The sequence below is a fragment of the Ramularia collo-cygni genome (genome assembly GCF_900074925.1).
Source record: "Ramularia collo-cygni strain URUG2 genome assembly, contig: RCC_scaffold11, whole genome shotgun sequence".
NCBI lineage: Eukaryota > Fungi > Ascomycota > Dothideomycetes > Mycosphaerellales > Mycosphaerellaceae > Ramularia > Ramularia collo-cygni.
Window position 1 is genome coordinate 397,455 of NW_019716265.1, and position 16,030 is coordinate 413,484.

General features: G+C 52.8%; 6 protein-coding genes; 1 reads left to right on the plus strand and 5 right to left on the minus strand.

Annotated features, from left to right (window-relative positions):
* Positions 1 to 544: 544 nt before the first annotated feature.
* On the minus strand, positions 545 to 1,691 carry RCC_07237 (related to N-methyltransferase; the record flags this gene model as incomplete). XM_023772495.1 has 3 exons in its annotated part: positions 545 to 1,208; positions 1,258 to 1,630; positions 1,682 to 1,691. 3 exons carry the CDS (start codon positions 1,689 to 1,691, stop codon positions 545 to 547), a joined length of 1,047 nt encoding a protein of 348 aa, XP_023628263.1.
* Positions 1,692 to 2,714: 1,023 nt separating this feature from the next.
* On the plus strand, positions 2,715 to 3,685 carry RCC_07238 (uncharacterized protein; the record flags this gene model as incomplete). XM_023772496.1 has 2 exons in its annotated part: positions 2,715 to 2,969; positions 3,032 to 3,685. 2 exons carry the CDS (start codon positions 2,715 to 2,717, stop codon positions 3,683 to 3,685), a joined length of 909 nt encoding a protein of 302 aa, XP_023628264.1.
* A 433-nt stretch (positions 3,686 to 4,118) lies between these two features.
* On the minus strand, positions 4,119 to 5,993 carry RCC_07239 (probable 5-aminolevulinic acid synthase; the record flags this gene model as incomplete). The annotated part of the gene is made up of 1 exon (XM_023772497.1): positions 4,119 to 5,993. One exon carries the CDS (start codon positions 5,991 to 5,993, stop codon positions 4,119 to 4,121), a length of 1,875 nt encoding a protein of 624 aa, XP_023628265.1.
* Positions 5,994 to 7,458: 1,465 nt separating this feature from the next.
* On the minus strand, positions 7,459 to 8,411 carry RCC_07240 (uncharacterized protein; the record flags this gene model as incomplete). XM_023772498.1 has 2 exons in its annotated part: positions 7,459 to 8,082; positions 8,139 to 8,411. 2 exons carry the CDS (start codon positions 8,409 to 8,411, stop codon positions 7,459 to 7,461), a joined length of 897 nt encoding a protein of 298 aa, XP_023628266.1.
* Positions 8,412 to 10,197: 1,786 nt separating this feature from the next.
* On the minus strand, positions 10,198 to 10,806 carry RCC_07241 (uncharacterized protein; the record flags this gene model as incomplete). The annotated part of the gene is made up of 1 exon (XM_023772499.1): positions 10,198 to 10,806. The coding sequence occupies one exon, from the start codon at positions 10,804 to 10,806 to the stop codon at positions 10,198 to 10,200; it is 609 nt and encodes a 202-aa protein (XP_023628267.1).
* Positions 10,807 to 11,496: 690 nt separating this feature from the next.
* Positions 11,497 to 15,789, minus strand: RCC_07242 (probable 5^-3^ exonuclease XRN1/KEM1/SEP1 involved in DNA strand exchange and mRNA turnover; the record flags this gene model as incomplete). XM_023772500.1 has 2 exons in its annotated part: positions 11,497 to 15,731; positions 15,786 to 15,789. The coding sequence occupies 2 exons, from the start codon at positions 15,787 to 15,789 to the stop codon at positions 11,497 to 11,499; spliced, it is 4,239 nt and encodes a 1,412-aa protein (XP_023628268.1).
* Positions 15,790 to 16,030: the final 241 nt, after the last annotated feature.

Here is a 16,030-nt window from a genome sequence, read left to right on the forward strand (position 1 = left end):
CCATCATAAGGTAGGATCTCTCAGGGCTGTAAGACTGCTTTCCTGTTTTCAACTGACTTGGACGAACAGTCCGTGCAAAAGAAGTCAAGGTCGTGTCTCGCTTTGCTGCATTAGCATCTTCGGCATTTGCGTCTCGACCAACCAGACTGCTGCACTCGACGTTTAGCGAAGCCCAAACAGCACACGGTGTTCTGTTTGGCTGTGCCTCTTGCTTCTTCCAGCATTCGACTTCTTGCAGTTTTTTCGGTCCCAAGATGAGATGAGCTCACCCTCCGCGGGCCAGTCGTGTTCTAGAGTATTGACAGTTGCTTCGTGCCGTCTGAAGAAGATTGGATCAGTGAAAGCTCGTTGAGTGCTGAGATCGGAACTGTCGCTTCAGATTTGCAACCAACGGAGGCAATGGAGCTGACATGTCTAACTGCTCTCTAATCATAGTAGTAAATTGCTGCATTCTATACCTTTCCATAATAGATCCGGTGACGTGACTGCTCAAAAACGACTCAAGTACCGCCATCACGATGGCGCAGAAGATTCGAACGCCCCACTATGCTGGCTTCTCAAACAGATAGTGACACACTCCCCACTCTTCACCTCCATCCCACGCAAACAGTTCTGCGCACGCCAGATAGAACACTTGCCAGCGGTAAAACCATTTCGCAGTGTCTGTCTTTCCATAAGTCTCCTCAAGATGCGGCCAGATCTCCTTCTTGCTCGCGTTCATCTTGGAGAGCCAGTCCTCGCAGGTCTTTGCGTAATGCTTCCCGTTTACCCACCACTGTCTCTCGAGCTTGAGATCACGTTGGAAGAATAGGAGCAGATCCGCTGATGGCATGGTACCGCCGGTGAAGAAATTGTCCGTCATCCAGCCGCTTTCAAAGTCGTAGGGAGAGGTTTTGTGGGCGAAGATGTGAACGAACAGCTTCCCGCTTGGTTTGAGAAGGGTCGAAACTTTCGAGATGAGGAGTTCATAGTTTTTCATGTGTTCGAAGAGTTCGATCGAGAGCACACGATCAAATTGGCCTTCCAGTGGTGTACCTTTGAAGTCGTACGTCGAAATATCGCCAGTGACGATCTCCAGGTTGTCAAACTTGTTCTTCTTTGCCATGGAGTCGATGTATTCTTTCTGCGTTCTCGAATTGGAGAAGCCAGTGATCTTGGAGTTGGGGAATATCTCGGCGAGGTAGAGTGAGAGCGATCCCCATCCACATCTGCGATACGTTAGTAGGTGTTGAGCTTCAAGATCTGAGCAATTCTTACCCAAGATCGAAGATCCTCATGCCATCCTTCAACTGTGCCTTCTCCACATAGCTCTCCAACATGGCAATCTCAGCCTGAGCCAGCGTTTCTGTTCCCTTCGGATACAGACAGCAGCTGTACTTCATCCTCGGACCTAGACAGGCAGAAAGAACTCCAGTGCCGACTTCATAATGTTGTTCGTTCGCCGCAGCGGTCTCAATTGCTATTGGCCGACTTCTGAGCAGTTCCACGTATTTCATCTTGGTTTCATAGCTCTCTGCCAAGCTGGTGGTCTTGATCAACTTGATTCTCTCACGAAGCTGGCCTCTGATCCCACGGCGAAGCACAAATTCTGGTAGGTAGCCCCCGTCTACGACGGTTTCCACCAATGAGTCTAGAGAGGTCGTTAGCGATTGCTGACACGTATGATTGGTGGGAACCCTACCGTAACTCATGTCTGCAAAGTCCGTCTTTGGTCGCGATCTACTGTGAGAGATGGCGTCTTGTTGTTGGACCTCTTTCGATGAGATCGTCGTGGTCCAATGCTGTCCTGATTGACACGACTGCAATTGCTCCGGCTAACGGAACGCGATGTGGTGACGTCATGATATGCACAATAGTCCGGTACTGCACGTGTGATATGGGTATTYACTCGGTATTTGCTCACAACATCAAACAGAGCGCCTTGTACTTGCAAACAGGACAGAGCATTATGTCATCTCCCAAATCTCCGGACATGATTGAGCAAATTTGTCGCTACCCCAACCCTAACCCTATCAATATATCTTGACGGGTGCAAGTATGTCGTTCTGCTTGACTCTTAACGAGAACAGAATTTTAATCCGGTAAGACCCTTAAATCTTGGAAGAGAACGAGTTCGACACTCTTGGTGGATACATATGTACATGGAAGTGAATGAGCAACGTTCGGCAGATTAAGGTACTATGTTTGTTGGGATCATCTCCAAGGCAAAAGAGACGGGCTGTAGTTCCAAATATTTCGAGTGTATACGAGCCTCCATTCTGCAAGCTAGCTGCATGGCTCACGTCCCATCGTTTGAAGAGCACGACAATATGTCCTCGGGGCAAGCACTCCGAACAATTCACATGCGAAAGTTCGAGCTGTTAGGTCTTTTGCCGATCCTCCGAAACCTACGTCAGAACCTCACAAAACCATGGCAGTCAAGACGCGTCCGGTGGAACATCCGGTTACCCCAGCTCCACAACGAAGCAGTTTTGCTTGAACACTGGTAGTATCACCCCTTCACCTCTCCTTGACCACCTCTCTCTCCCATCCTCCACCTTGCCGCTCAGGCTCTCACAACGTCTTCCCCAACTGCCTCCTCCGGAGAGCACAGCAGCAGCAGCAGCATCAGCAAGAGCAACCCGCCGCGAAAACTCGAGCTCCGATCCGCTCGCCATCCCAATCGTTCCGACATCMTTCGCGAAACCTCCCGCTCTCCCGCTCCGTCTCCAAAGATGGCGGACCAGGCGAAAAACGCGTCTTCGGGCGTACAAGAGCAGACCAAAAGCGTCACAAAAGGCACTCCTGCCGCCGGCGTGCAAGACAAGATCCAAAGCGGAACAAATGGGCTTCTCAGCTCCATCGGCTCGCTGGCATCAACAGTAGGGGCAAAAGGACAAGCACTCGTGGACTCCATCTTTCCTCCCGAGAAACGAGCCGCTTTCTTCGCAAAGCTGCAATCGTTTATGCTGTCGAATCCTAAGCTCTCTGTAGGGACTACCAAGTCATTGCATCTGAAATTCTCGCTGTACTGATCGCTGCCTTATCATAGGCATTCCTAGGAATGAACCTACTCCTAACAGGCGTACCACTCGGCCTCTTCATCCTCTTCAGCATCTCCGTCTTTATCTTCGCCCTCGTCGTAGCTCTCATAGTAGCATTGCTCGGCGCCGTGCTCTTTACAGTTTTCTGTGTTGGAGTGRCACTACTGATTGTCCTGCCCACGATAATGTTCACAACATTCGCCGCGACATTCCTCTTTCTATGGGGTTTGGGAGGATATCATCTCCTCCGCTGGGCGAATGGTGATAGCAACAGTGAAAGTGGCGGCCAAGCACCCGAAGGCTCTGCGATTGGCGACAAACTCAATTCACTTACTGGAGGTAGACTGAGCGGGTTTATGGAAGATGCCAGAGGACAGAATGCTAAAAAGGGGATTGAGGGATATGGAGATCGATTCAACAAACCTAACGAGGGARCAAAGAAACCGGAGGGGAATGGGGAGAAGAAGTCTACGGCGACAACGACTGGATCCAATGCGAAAGCGAATCAACAAGTGGGTGCTAGTACTGCTCGAGCGAATGACGCTGCGAAGGGTGCTGAGAGGACTGCTGCTAATGTTGGTGGGACAGTGAGCGATGCTTCAAAACCTGTAAGCTATGCGAAGGGAGGGTTGAGTGGAGCTTCTGGGTCGAAGCTGGGGTGATTGATGCGACTTCTGTGCATGATGTAGAGCGAGCATTGATATGGAGTTTTGACGGTGGAGATTAGGGCGGTAAAAGCAACAGGAGTGCCTTGGCCAATCAATATTGCAGCGAGGATAATGTTTCGGTAGATATCGTCGGGAGGAATCATAATGGTCTGCACATCACCAATCGAGCTGTACATTACATTACACGACGATCGATTGGTGAGCGAGGGCGGTACACATCTAGGATATCAAGAACACATGCGTGGAAGATGAACGAAGGAAAAGTCAAGTGTGTGGTTATTCTGCGGAAGAGAACCCAAAACGGGTTCCCACATCGCAGTAAAGATCGTGTTGTTTTTAGCGGGCGCACCACGTGGAGAAATCAGACTACTAGATCGTCGTGAAAGTGAGCTTCAATTCACATCCGCGACGTCAAAACACCCTTCTTTCAAGCTGCAGCGGCAACGGCCTGACGAGTCTGGCGAGCCTCGCTTTCGAGGACACGCTCAAGTACGCCATGAGCACTCGCGCCGGAGCTGAGCTCCTGAGCGACCTCTTCCAAGCCCAGCTGAGAGTCATTCCAAAGAGGCTTCACAGCTGTTGGATTCTGCTCGCCGACGCCAATGAAGCCGCCCTCCTTCGCCCAGTCAGAAGTGCGCTTAATGCCCAGCTCGGTCCAGACGCTATCCAAAGCTTGGACGAGATGAGCACGGAATTCCTTTACGTGACCAGGAGTCGGGGTGATGCGGAGACGCTCCTGTCCGACAGGGACGGTAGGGTAGTTGATGGCCTGCACATAGATCTGATGCTTCTCGAGAAGCAGGTCAGAAGCCTTCTTCGCGACCTCGGCGTTTCCGACGAGGACAGGAATGATGTGAGACGGGTTGGGCATCACAGGAATGTCGCGCTCCTCCAAAGACGCCTTTACGGCACGAGTGTGGAGCTGCTGCAGGCGACGGTCTCCCTGGTACGCCATCTGATACTCGATAGCAGTCTGGGCGCCTGCCATGGTGGCTGGTGGGAGAGAAGTCGTGAAGATGAACCCGGGAGCGAGTGAACGAATGGTATCAACCATCTTCGTGGAGCCAGCAATGTAGCCTCCAACACACCCATAAGCCTTGCCGAGAGTTCCAGTGATGATGTCAATGCGGTCCTGAACGGTTCCGCGGGTGTTTCCTCCCTTTGCGTATACGTCGTAGTCRAGATGCTCAGCAACACCGCCACCGTTTGGCCCGTACATGCCTACAGCATGGACTTCATCCAAAAAGGTAAGGGCGCCGTACTTCTCAGCCAAGTCACAAATCTCCTCAATCGGTCCAATACTGCCACACATGCTGTAAACACTCTCAAAAGCGATGATCTTTGGGACATCTGGGGGAAGAGCGGCAAGCTTGTTCTCCAAATCGACAACGTCATTGTGTTTGAACACGACCTTCTTAGCACCCGAGTGGCGGATGCCTTGGATCATCGATGCGTGGTTCGAGCTGTCACTAAGAATGACACAATCAGGCAGCTTGCTTCCCAGAGTCGCCAGCGTAGCGTCGTTCGCAACGTAGCAAGAAGAGAAGACCAGCGCGGCTTCCTTTGCATGAAGCTTTGCGCAAGCGGCCTCCAATCCAACAGCGTGCTGGTTGTGTCCTGAAATGTTTCGTGTTCCACCGGCTCCGGAACCATACATGTCCAGCGTCTCGTGCATTTTCTTCAACACCTGTGGGTTCCGACCCATTCCGAGATAATCATTGGAGCACCACACATCCACCTTTTCATCCCGTCCAGACATGTGTGCACGAGGAAATTCCTGAGCCAGTCGGTTGATATTGTTGAAGTAGCGGTACGATTTGTCCTTGTGCTTCTTGTCCAGCTCGTTTCCGTAGAATTCCTCATAATCGAATCGAGCCGCCTTTGGTGGCGGTGGAACACCAGTGAGAGCGTGACCGGTCGCGGCTGAAGCACTCGCAGCATTGCCAGAAGGACGGGAGAACGGAGCGTGCTGCTGACGGCGTTCTGCAGGTCTCTCCACGGCTTGGGCTTCCTTGGAGCTGCTGGTGTGCAATTTGGCGCGAGGGACTTTGGCGTGGTAGGCACGCGAGCCTCCAAAAACGCCGTTCAAAGCGGCATTGCCACTGCGAGCACCCTGGACGGACAAAGCCTTGCCCATGACGGGGCAGCGACGAGCGGTGATTTGTAGGTTGGACATGGCGCTGCCACCTGCACTGACGCTCTGCTGCATGCTCGTGCTGGTGGAGAGCGAGCGCAGCGTGGCGGGCGAAGTCTTGTGGAGGTAAGGGCACATGTTGCGTGCCTTTCCTAGTAGGGCCTCCATGGTGGTAATCGGTCTTGGTAGGTTGTAGTCAGTGGTATCGGTGGGTCGATAGTAGAGAGAGGGAGAGGGGTGCAGGAGGAGGTGGAATGGAGAGAGAGGAAGGGAAGAGACATCAGACAACTACAACAAAATAAGCTGCCGGCTATGGAACAAGCCGGCGACGCCTCTGACTGTGTAGAGCCGGTCTGGCCTGCAAATTCAATACTGCCGATCTGGGGAAACTGTGTGTCGTGAGCGCCTTCGTCAGGTGCGATTGGACGGCCCTTTTGCGTGGCAGAACAGCGATCATCCAAAGCATCATCGTTTAGTCTATACAATTTGCWATGGATTACCGCCTTTTCCAGCATATGCATGCATGTTGATTGGCTTGATCCTGGCGATCCAACCTTGATCCGACCTCGCATGCAAGGTGGCGTGTCGGAAAGCCGAGGTGGTCGATGCTTTGGGCCTCTGCCCTTTGTCACCCACGGCTAAGAAGAACTAATGGCAGCAACGAACACCCCGCATTCGCTACTCGAGACCCCTTACCTTACTATCGATGGACGAGCGGGAGGCGTGAGAGGAGGTGCCAACTGTCGGAGAGCCGCTGCAGTCCTCGCTCCATTCATCGGCGAATTTCAAGCCTCATCTTCGAAAACGTGACATCTGTCCCTGCGAAGTATTTGGCATCAGTCCGAACTCCCCTTGTTCGGAACCTCCCCGGCGCATCAGGGCAAGACAGGGATCTGCTCGTAGTGCTGACCTTGGACCCTTCTGCCCAATTTTTATACTGCGGTGCAGAGCCGCAGAGAAGACGTGCAAAGGCTGTTTGGTGGCTTCCCGCCCGTTCTGATATTGCTGATGTATCTTCAGGCTGAATGTATTGCTTGGTGCATCTCCAGACAAGCATTTACAGCGTCTTGCAGCGTGCATGCTGGTCAAATTGGCAATGCCGTAAAGCACTCAGCCCTAGCGGTTTCTGGAAGCGAGTGAGTGACTGCGTGCGCCTCCCGTCATGTTGAGACTGGAATAGTTCAGCACACTACTCAACAGAGGAAGTACGCTGGCCTCAGAACCAGTACCGAACTTCACAATGCCTTCTGCGTGGCGTTTTACCGGAATTGGCGCTTTGGATGAACCATGCGAAGCTGTGGCTGCAAGTCTTCCCTCCGTGGCTGAACCCATCTTGGTGCGAAGCATTCTTGGTTCGCTCCCTCGAAACGCGAGCGTGCATGCTCCACTTCCACTGAAACCTTCCATTTCTCGCTTCAAAGATCTCGTCCAGCTTCCTAACATCCTAATTGAGATTCAACTTCTAAGAGGCGTGAATTTGGATGACATGGGGACTGGGTCATAGGATCATTCGGGATGCAGAAAAGTGACCGGCACTTATTGGTGCAGTCGACGATGGAATGGGCATATAACTTCCTTCCATTCTATTGCGGATATCTAGACTTTATATTACCTAGGTTATGACAATTCACCATCACATAACCTGCTCCAATGGGATCGCCTCAAGCCTATCCCCTTTCTGCTCATTGTAACATGCATAGAACCCCAAGAAATCCTCTATAGTATCAAACAGCTCACTTTCGTAATCAATCTCCTCGCGTATCCCATACCTCCACCCCCAAAGACTCCCTTCGTCGCCTATTCGACGACAATACAAAATCCAAGGTCCATCCCACCCTCGTGGTCCATCGCCCGGCTTAACGCCAACTGCAATCTGCCAGTCCTCCCAAACCATGTCAAGTGCATGGAACGCCTCTGCTAAGACATCTCGACCGCGTGCGGGCACGACGACTCTATTCCTGGTTCCGTAGAATTCGAGGTCGTTGATCGCTTCTTCCGGATCCACGATGAAAGAGAACTGACTTGTTTCTCGATAGTGTGGTAGACCGGGACCGCATACTCCGCGAACTAATGTCGCCAGATATTGGAAGTCAGCCGGTAGACATAGAGGCCGAAAATGCTCTGCGACCGCATTGTGTGGATCTTGATCATCTGGTTGAACATGGAGACTTGCGATTGCAGTATGCACTGCATCAAACCATGCCTCTCGCTTCTGTACATCAACAGCGCCGTGATCGATACCATCAAGAGAGCACCTCTGAAAGCACCGTTCGTATCAGACTGCTTGTTGAGGAGTAGTAGCCATCGTCATACCTTGATCGTGTTAGGGAGTACACTGTCGTCGAGACTAGACGCCGGCGTTGCAACGCCCGCGTCTGGGCTGATAAGACCATATTGTTCGCTAAAAAGCCTCAGACACGCATCTCGAATCTCCTCGTCGGGGAGATCGTCTTTGCGCAAGCCTTCAGCTTCACCTTCAGCGGCTACTACCAGATATCGAAGAGCTTCGAGATTCTGCTCCAGAACGACGTCTCTGTAGTTTTGCGATGCACTTGCGATGCTCTCTCGCCGTTGGTCATCCAGCATCTCGGAGGTTTGGGGGACCTCCGCGGGCCTCTTCCATTCGCCCACGAATCGTGTTGAAAAGACAGTGTTGATGAAGATGAAGTGTACCTTACGAAGCTTTCGGCGGAGCGCGAGCCAAGCCTGTTGCTGAGGGGATCCAGGGAAATGCGGATCCCACCTCTTACCTCGGTGGTCTGTATATAGCCTACAAGAATCCTACCTACACTATTAGCAGCGAGCGAGAGCCGTTGCGACACATCGTTCTGCAGACGCAATATGGAAACAAGTCAAACACCAACCGCCTGCTCACGATTGAGCTGGGCAATAGCCTCAAGCAAGCATAGAGCAGCAGTCTCAACAACTGAACCGAAATCAATTTGCTTGTCGGCAGGCGTAAAGTGCCCCTTCCAATCGCCGGGGCCAGTTAGTATGCTTTCACGCCAGCGTTCCCACACCGGCCATTGGCTTGTACCCTTCTCTTGAAACAGGGCTCGCGTCAAGTCCACCTCAACAAAGTCGGGAAGGAAGTCTCTGGAAAGCTGCCCGAAGTCTTGACTCCTGGTTTCTTTTGCTCCAGCTCTTGTGTTCCTTCAGCCGCTGTTGATACGCCTTCCATCCCGCTCCAATGGCTGCTTGACCAGGCGATGGCGTGGCAGCGTCTTCCAGGCACCGGACGTGCGTTGGAAGACTTCGGGCTATCGGAGGAAATCTGTCGATCAGTCTCTGACCTCGCCGGGAAACTCGTCCGGTCTTTGTTCTACTCAGGCGTGGAATTCGAGGCGGAAGTCGACGAAATTCAGGTACTGCTTCTTCTGGTAAGATGGCAGTGCATCGTTGAAGTAGGTGAGCCTTTTGACGTGTTTGGACAGCCGCGAATCGGCGATGCTTTCCAATGCTAGCAGACTGTCATCGAACATGGCCGTGTAATGATGTTCGGAGACGCGTGGTGATGCGAGGGATTCGAACGCTCTCGACATTTGACGGAGCGCTTTGATTGATGCATAATCACAAATTGGGCAATGTTGTCCAGCAGTTCGTGTCAAGACCGAGATCGGMAACGCGACGCGATGACGCGTGACAGCGCACAGACTGCCAAGAGTACTCTATTCCTCTTCTAGACAAGTTCCTGGACCACGTGAAAGTGACTGGACCTGCTTCTAATTGGCCACCGTAGCGAAATGGTCTGTGCTCCTGCGACTACGCTTCGCTCTCGGACATCAGCATGAAGCCTCCAGGGAGCACCACGACTGCTGTAATGCCAAGCTCGATTCGTTCCAATGGTGACTCTCACAGGAATGTGACGAAGAGTAGCTGACCAGTCCGTAAACATCGCACGCTGGAGCACGAGCATCTTCTCTGAAATCTCAGAATTTGACCAAAAACCACCATGACATCCAAGACAGCATCCGTGCTTCCATAAGCAGAGAATTAGAAGCGGAGCGCACAGCTAAAGTAGGTGACTGCGGCTTCCTTTGCTATCACCGACATCCAGGACATCGAGATAGTCCACCAAGCCTGCCTCTCCCTCATCGGTAATCGTCTATCCTATGACAACTCCACTGCGCCCTACATCAGTGTTCAAGGATCGGATACATTGAAAATTGAGTCCTCACCTAACTGGCCTGCGGTGAAGGGGGTATGTGCTATCAGTGCGCTCTGGAACGAACGATCTTCATTGWGATAGACTCCATCGTCATTGGCTGCTATCAATCCCAATAAGTGTATAAAAATGAATCCTCGCTATGCACACAAATCGCTTGTCATAATCTTCTCCAAATCACCTTGTTTCCACCTCAAGATGACTGATCTACTCGTACGACCAAGCAGTCTTGACGTCGCTATCGACATACTGGTTCTTCCAGACGAAAGAAACGCAGTCCACATCATCGCTGCCAGGTACAAAGCGAGAAGCAGCCCAAATGTCATATGCAAGGAATCCATCATCCTGCTTCCTAGGGCAAGCGAACCAGTCCTGCTTCTCGAATTGCAACTTTGCGTCGTACGCGATGGCGAAGCCGTTGTAGAGAGCTGGTCCAGAGGTCTTGACTGAGTGTGCAGGAGTGAACAAAAGCTGACCAGCTTGTTGTCCCTCGTCTCCGGCCGCGACGTAGACCTGCTGGCCACCAGGCACGGTAGTATCAAGGTTGACAACTCCCTTGCCATTCAAGTAGCTGAAGATGGTGGAGTCGTTGTTGGTCTGGCTGCAGTCGACAACGGAGTCTTCCGGACAGTAGGTTTTGCTGGGCTTTCCGAGGACGAATTCGAGGCCATTGGCTGCGACGAAGCCCAGCTTGGTGCCGTCATCGGCCAAGGGAAGTCCTCCAAATCTCAGAGGAAAGCTGGTTCCGGCTTGAGGAACAGGCACGGCGGCGRCCAGGGCCGTGGTAGCGAAGGCGAGGACGGAAGCGGTCTTCATTGTTGCGGGATTGTTTTGAGAGGTTGTTTAGATAGTAAGAGATATTGATGATGGTGTTGGTGGTGGAGATGACTTGAATCGAAGGATTCGACGAACCTCTTATATGATAGGACACGCCAGGCAAAATAGGTGAAGTCTGCCACAACTTGTAATTAAGTGTTGCCCTAAGGCAAGCTAGCAAGCATTATCCCTACCCTACCACCACACGGATCGCCGACTCGTATGATCCCAGCAAGCTCGTGAGGTGTCAAGTCAAAGAAAGCGTGGCAACCACAGTAAAACGAGTCAAGGTTCGCATTGTCGGGCCCGGTATGGAGCATGCCAAGTAAAAGATACGAGATCGGTAAGACGGGACTGGCAGCCTGTAGCACAGCAGCATGATGTCAACTCCACTACGCCATCGATCGCAGCACCTTTATGTCATCGTTGCATTGGTTTCGGCTGTAAGCTTAGCTCTAAGTCGAGACACAGAAATACGGGAGGATCTGCGGCAACCCAAAATAGCACAGAGACTCTCGCGCATTCGGGAATATCCACTCACAAGGTCATTGCAAATTCTGAGATCGTAGGCTGGTAAGGTTAGTCAAGAGATCGACGGGTCGATGYATTTCGGATCTTGCAGTGTGAGACGTGAACAAGTGCATTCGTCATCCGAATTCTCCTACGGATCCACGGACACACCTAGCAGACTTAAGCAGCTTGCTCGCCTACACCACGACCTCTACCCCCACGACCCCCGCGTCCACGTCCACGTCCACCGCGTCCACCACGGTCATTGTTGATCGCAGCCGGCGGAGGAACGCTGCTGTAGTTCCGCGCAACAAAGTCCCTGTTGTTCCTCACAACACCTTCCGTAGGATCGGTGTTGTCGACGATGGTATAACCACCTCTGTTCCCACCACGACCGCCACGAGGCGCGAAGCCTTGAGATGTGCCGTTCGTGTTTCCCCCTCTACCACCACGAATGGGAATGTTCGTATGTGGCATGCCTGGCCCTCCTCCGCGACCGCGAGAGAACCCGCCATTCTGCGGACCATGTCCGTTGACGGCACCACGCCAACCACTACGAAGCGCAGGAGGTGCATTGCCCTGCATGAGCTGAGGACCACCTGGCATGCCGTAGCTTGAAGCCCGCGCAGCTTGATTGCCTTGCAGCGGCTGGAAGGATTGCTTGGGCGCGCGTGCCTTTTGAGCTTCTGAAGTGGCGGCGACCTGCTTGTCGGTGATGTTGAGCACAGAGTTGGATGGTACCGTGCTGCCACGGAACGGCGAGCAACGATCATTGAGGGATGTTCCACTCATGAACGTATTGTCGAAGACAACATCCAGCAGAGTGTTCCTAGTAGTCCGCGTCATGCCCACAACAGTTCCCCTCATGGCGACGGGCACGCGGCCAGTGTCAAGGACGTATACAACTCTGTCTCCAAGACGGAAGTTCTGGTTTTGAGTGCGCTGCTCAGCATCGGCGGGCTTCAGCAGAGCGACGCGGGGGACTTTGCCGAGCTTTCTGCCTTGTGTGGGCTGGGCAGATGCTGTGTTCGCATCGGCTGCCTGCTCAATAGCCATGACAGTGTCGCCATCAAGCTGCTCCGCCTCGAGCGGCACGCGCTCAAATGACTTTGTCTCTACACTCTTCAGCCACTGCCCAATCTCCTTCATCTTGAGCTTGGCCTCTTGTGGATCAGGGTAGAACGCGGTGTCTTCCCAGCCGTCTCCAGTGGGGTTGGCGGAGATGCGAGCAATGAATTCGGGGAATTTGATCATGTACTGCTGCAGTAGATCAACTGCCTTGGGGGAGAACTCCCAGCCGTTGGCGCTCTTCCGGCTGTATCCGAGCACCTTCAGTTTCTTGCCTTCAAACTTGATGTTGAGGCCGAGATTGAGTCGAAGGCCGGAAGAATTGACGTTGAACGAGGATGTCAACTTCGACAAGACTAGCGGATGAAGATGGAGCTGCTTGGCAATGGCATAAGACGGAGTGTATGGATTTCTCCGCTCCGCCTGCTGCGCGATGGCAAGGCCAAACTCTGGCTCGCGTGTCGCAAGTTGAGATACCCAAATCTCTGCCTTGTCAACACCACCATCGGATCCGTGTCCAGTCACCTCCAATGGGCGGCCGTACGCCATGTCGCCCAGGAAGAATGCTCGTGTGCCCACGGGAAACTCTTCCTGGATCGACACGGCTGCGCTCTCCAAGAAACGCTGATCTTCGCTAATAACGTTGTCGACGACGGTCTGTGTAGCAAAATCGGGCTCAATGCCTTGCATGGGAGCATATTCCTTTACGGTTGCTCCTTGCTCGGTCTTGCGCAGACCCACCAACGGATCAATTTGCACAAGACTCTCAACGCTGCCGATGATCATTCCCAAACGCTTGCTGTAATGAGAATCGATTCGGTTCGCCTTCTTCTTCCAGTCTTCAATGCCTCGACCCTCGTGAGGAGCTTGTATAATGTTCTGCTCGGTGGCCGGGAGCTCTGGATCGGCGAGATAGTAGACAAACATCTCGTCACWCACACTAGAGACCTTGCCTTCTTGCAAGAAGGGATAGCCAACGTGTACAGCCTTTCCAAGCTTCGCCTTGGCATGCGCAATCGTATTCTTCTCTTCCCCCTCACTGAGAGTGATGATTGCGCTCTCGTTCCTGCTCTCTTGCTGAAAGACACTGACGCCGTGGAAGCCGAGTTGTCCCGTGTGTGGCAGCGTCCGCAGACTAGGGAATCCAGCCAATGCAGAAGCACCAAGCTTCACCCCATCCATCAAACCGACGAAGACTTCCAAGCCATCCATGACTGGAAGCTCAAAAATGTTTTCCACAACACGACAATGTTCCAAATCTGGGAACACGCCTGGAAGACTGCTTGGATAGGTGTAGTCGACGTCTGGTGCGTACGTGAACTTCAAGCTCACGCCGAAGTCGTTGCGCCCAGCTTCTGCTGGTGTCAACAATGGGTCTTTCGTCGCCATTGCCGATAGCAAGCGCTTCTCATCGATGAAGGGAATCTTGACAACGGCTTCCCAGTCCATCTTTTTGCCATTCATATCCAGCTCGAATTCCCGAGGATAAAAGTCGATGATCGGACTGTTGGGGTTGGTCATGAGGTCGTGATAGACCTGCGGCACGATCGACTTGCTTCGATCTGGCAAGACGCCCATCAGCTGCTGATACGGCCGGAATGGCTGACCGAGCTGAAAGTTCATGTCTGCGCCAAGACCTCWGCGAACATCGCTGATCATGGGCGAGTAATGAAACTGGTAGTACCACGGCCACGAGGCAACGCCACGGTAGTAGTAGTACAGAACCCACTGCAGTCCCTGCACGTAGTTCTCGGTGAGCTTCCTCAGCTCCTCCTCGTTCTCCAGTCCCCAGTCGAACTTGGACGTGTAGTACTTGTTCTTCCACTCGACGAACTTCTTGTCGTACTTCTCCTTGGCTTTCTCCTGCGCTTCGGATGCGGATACATCCTCAATCTTCGCACGATCATACTGCTTGAMCACTCTCAGTAGAGCGTTTTGAGACTCCTCGTCTTCATCCTCTTCATCATCGTCCATTTCTGGACGAGGTGGGAAGCTCAACTGAAGATGGCGATTTCCATCATCGTCGACAACACTCTTGCTTTGCAGATGCAGGCTGCGAGCCAAGTCCTCAATGAATGATCGATCAGCCGCCTTGAGACTGGCCGGCATATCCAGCACTTGGTCATCGCCAGATCCTGAACGGCCGTTCACGTACTTCTTTACCTTCTGGTAAAGCTCCTTCTGACCTGTCGTAATTGTTGGGATGCCCTTCTTCTTGGTCTTCACCATGACATCCTCACGTTGGATACTCTTATCCTTCAGCCAGCTGGCGTCTTGGTTCTCATGCTCGAAATGACGGTACTCGACGTCGCTCAACTCGACCAGCAGCATTTCCAGTCGTCTCAAGTCGATGACACCACCATCATTGATGTATCCTCCCGCCTTGGGGATGACCTTTTTGTAGACGTTAAACATCAGCGCCAGCGCTCCTTCGTTGATGTGCAAATGTGRTAAGTTGGGAAGGAAATCGTTGCCCACGAAAAATGCCATGAGAATGAAATCGTCAATGATGCGCTCCATGTCGAAAGTAACGCCCGCTGAAACGGTGGGATCCTTCAGCTCCTGGAATTCCACCTCCAGGTACTCGCGGACAATACACAAGTGCATGAGAAAGAAGTTCTGGTGTTCGAGCTCCTGGCTCTTGGCCTTCTGGCGGCCGAAAGTGACCTCCTCGCGTAACAAACAGAAGTGTGGGTCATGCGACAACAGGCCCAGCATGATGAGATCGGCATCGAGTCCGTACAAGCAATGTCGCACATTTGGGTCGTAGCCAGGCTGACTCTTGGCCTGGCGGATGTATTCCATAATCTTGTGTTCTCCCTCTCCTGGCACCTCGTGACCAGAAAGGACGATTTCACATCCCTGCCAGTCCGAATCCTCGGTGACCTTTTTCGCGATGAAGTACTTTAGCTGCTGCGTGAGACGCGCCATGAACTCGGTGCCCGGAGTGATACAGTTCGAGTCGAAGGGAGGCTCTTTGGGCAGCTCAAGGCCTTCAGCCAACGCCTTGTTGCGCGCATTCTCGGCGTCCAGAGCCGTGCGGAAACGACGGGAACGCTGCTGGTTCATCTTGGCTCTCGGAGCCACGCCATCAATGGCCATGAAGAACATCTTCTGGGGTTTGATTTTGCCAAATAAATGCTCAATGTAGTTGAATATCTTGATGAACATTTCATCTTCGGATAGTCGAGCTTTGGTTGCGGAGGCATCGTTGTCGTKGGTGCAATTGTGAATGATGCCGTTCATGTCCAAGTAGAGGTTGTCGAACTCGGGGATGCGGTTCTCGGCGATGAGCTGGGAGATGGCGGGATAGCGCTCGGAGAGCCATCGAAAGAACTTTGGGACACCTGATGAGTGTTAGAAGGTTTCTGCATGTGTTAGTGAGGCAAGTGAAGGCGCACCCATGGTAGTGGCGGTTGCGGTGTTGCAGTGAGACTGGGGATGATGTGGATTGCGCGCGGCGCGCTGGCGTGGAGAGGATGTAGGAGGGGGTGAGAGGACAAGAGGTGAAGAGAAGGGTGGTGGCGGCTGTCAACGACACGGAGTCTTCGAAGAAAGAAACGTCAACAGTGTCATTGATGCGGCGGAGAGGTGTAGCGATCCATCCGCGCTAGTGAGTCAGCCATGGATAGCTGGGAGCTTCACG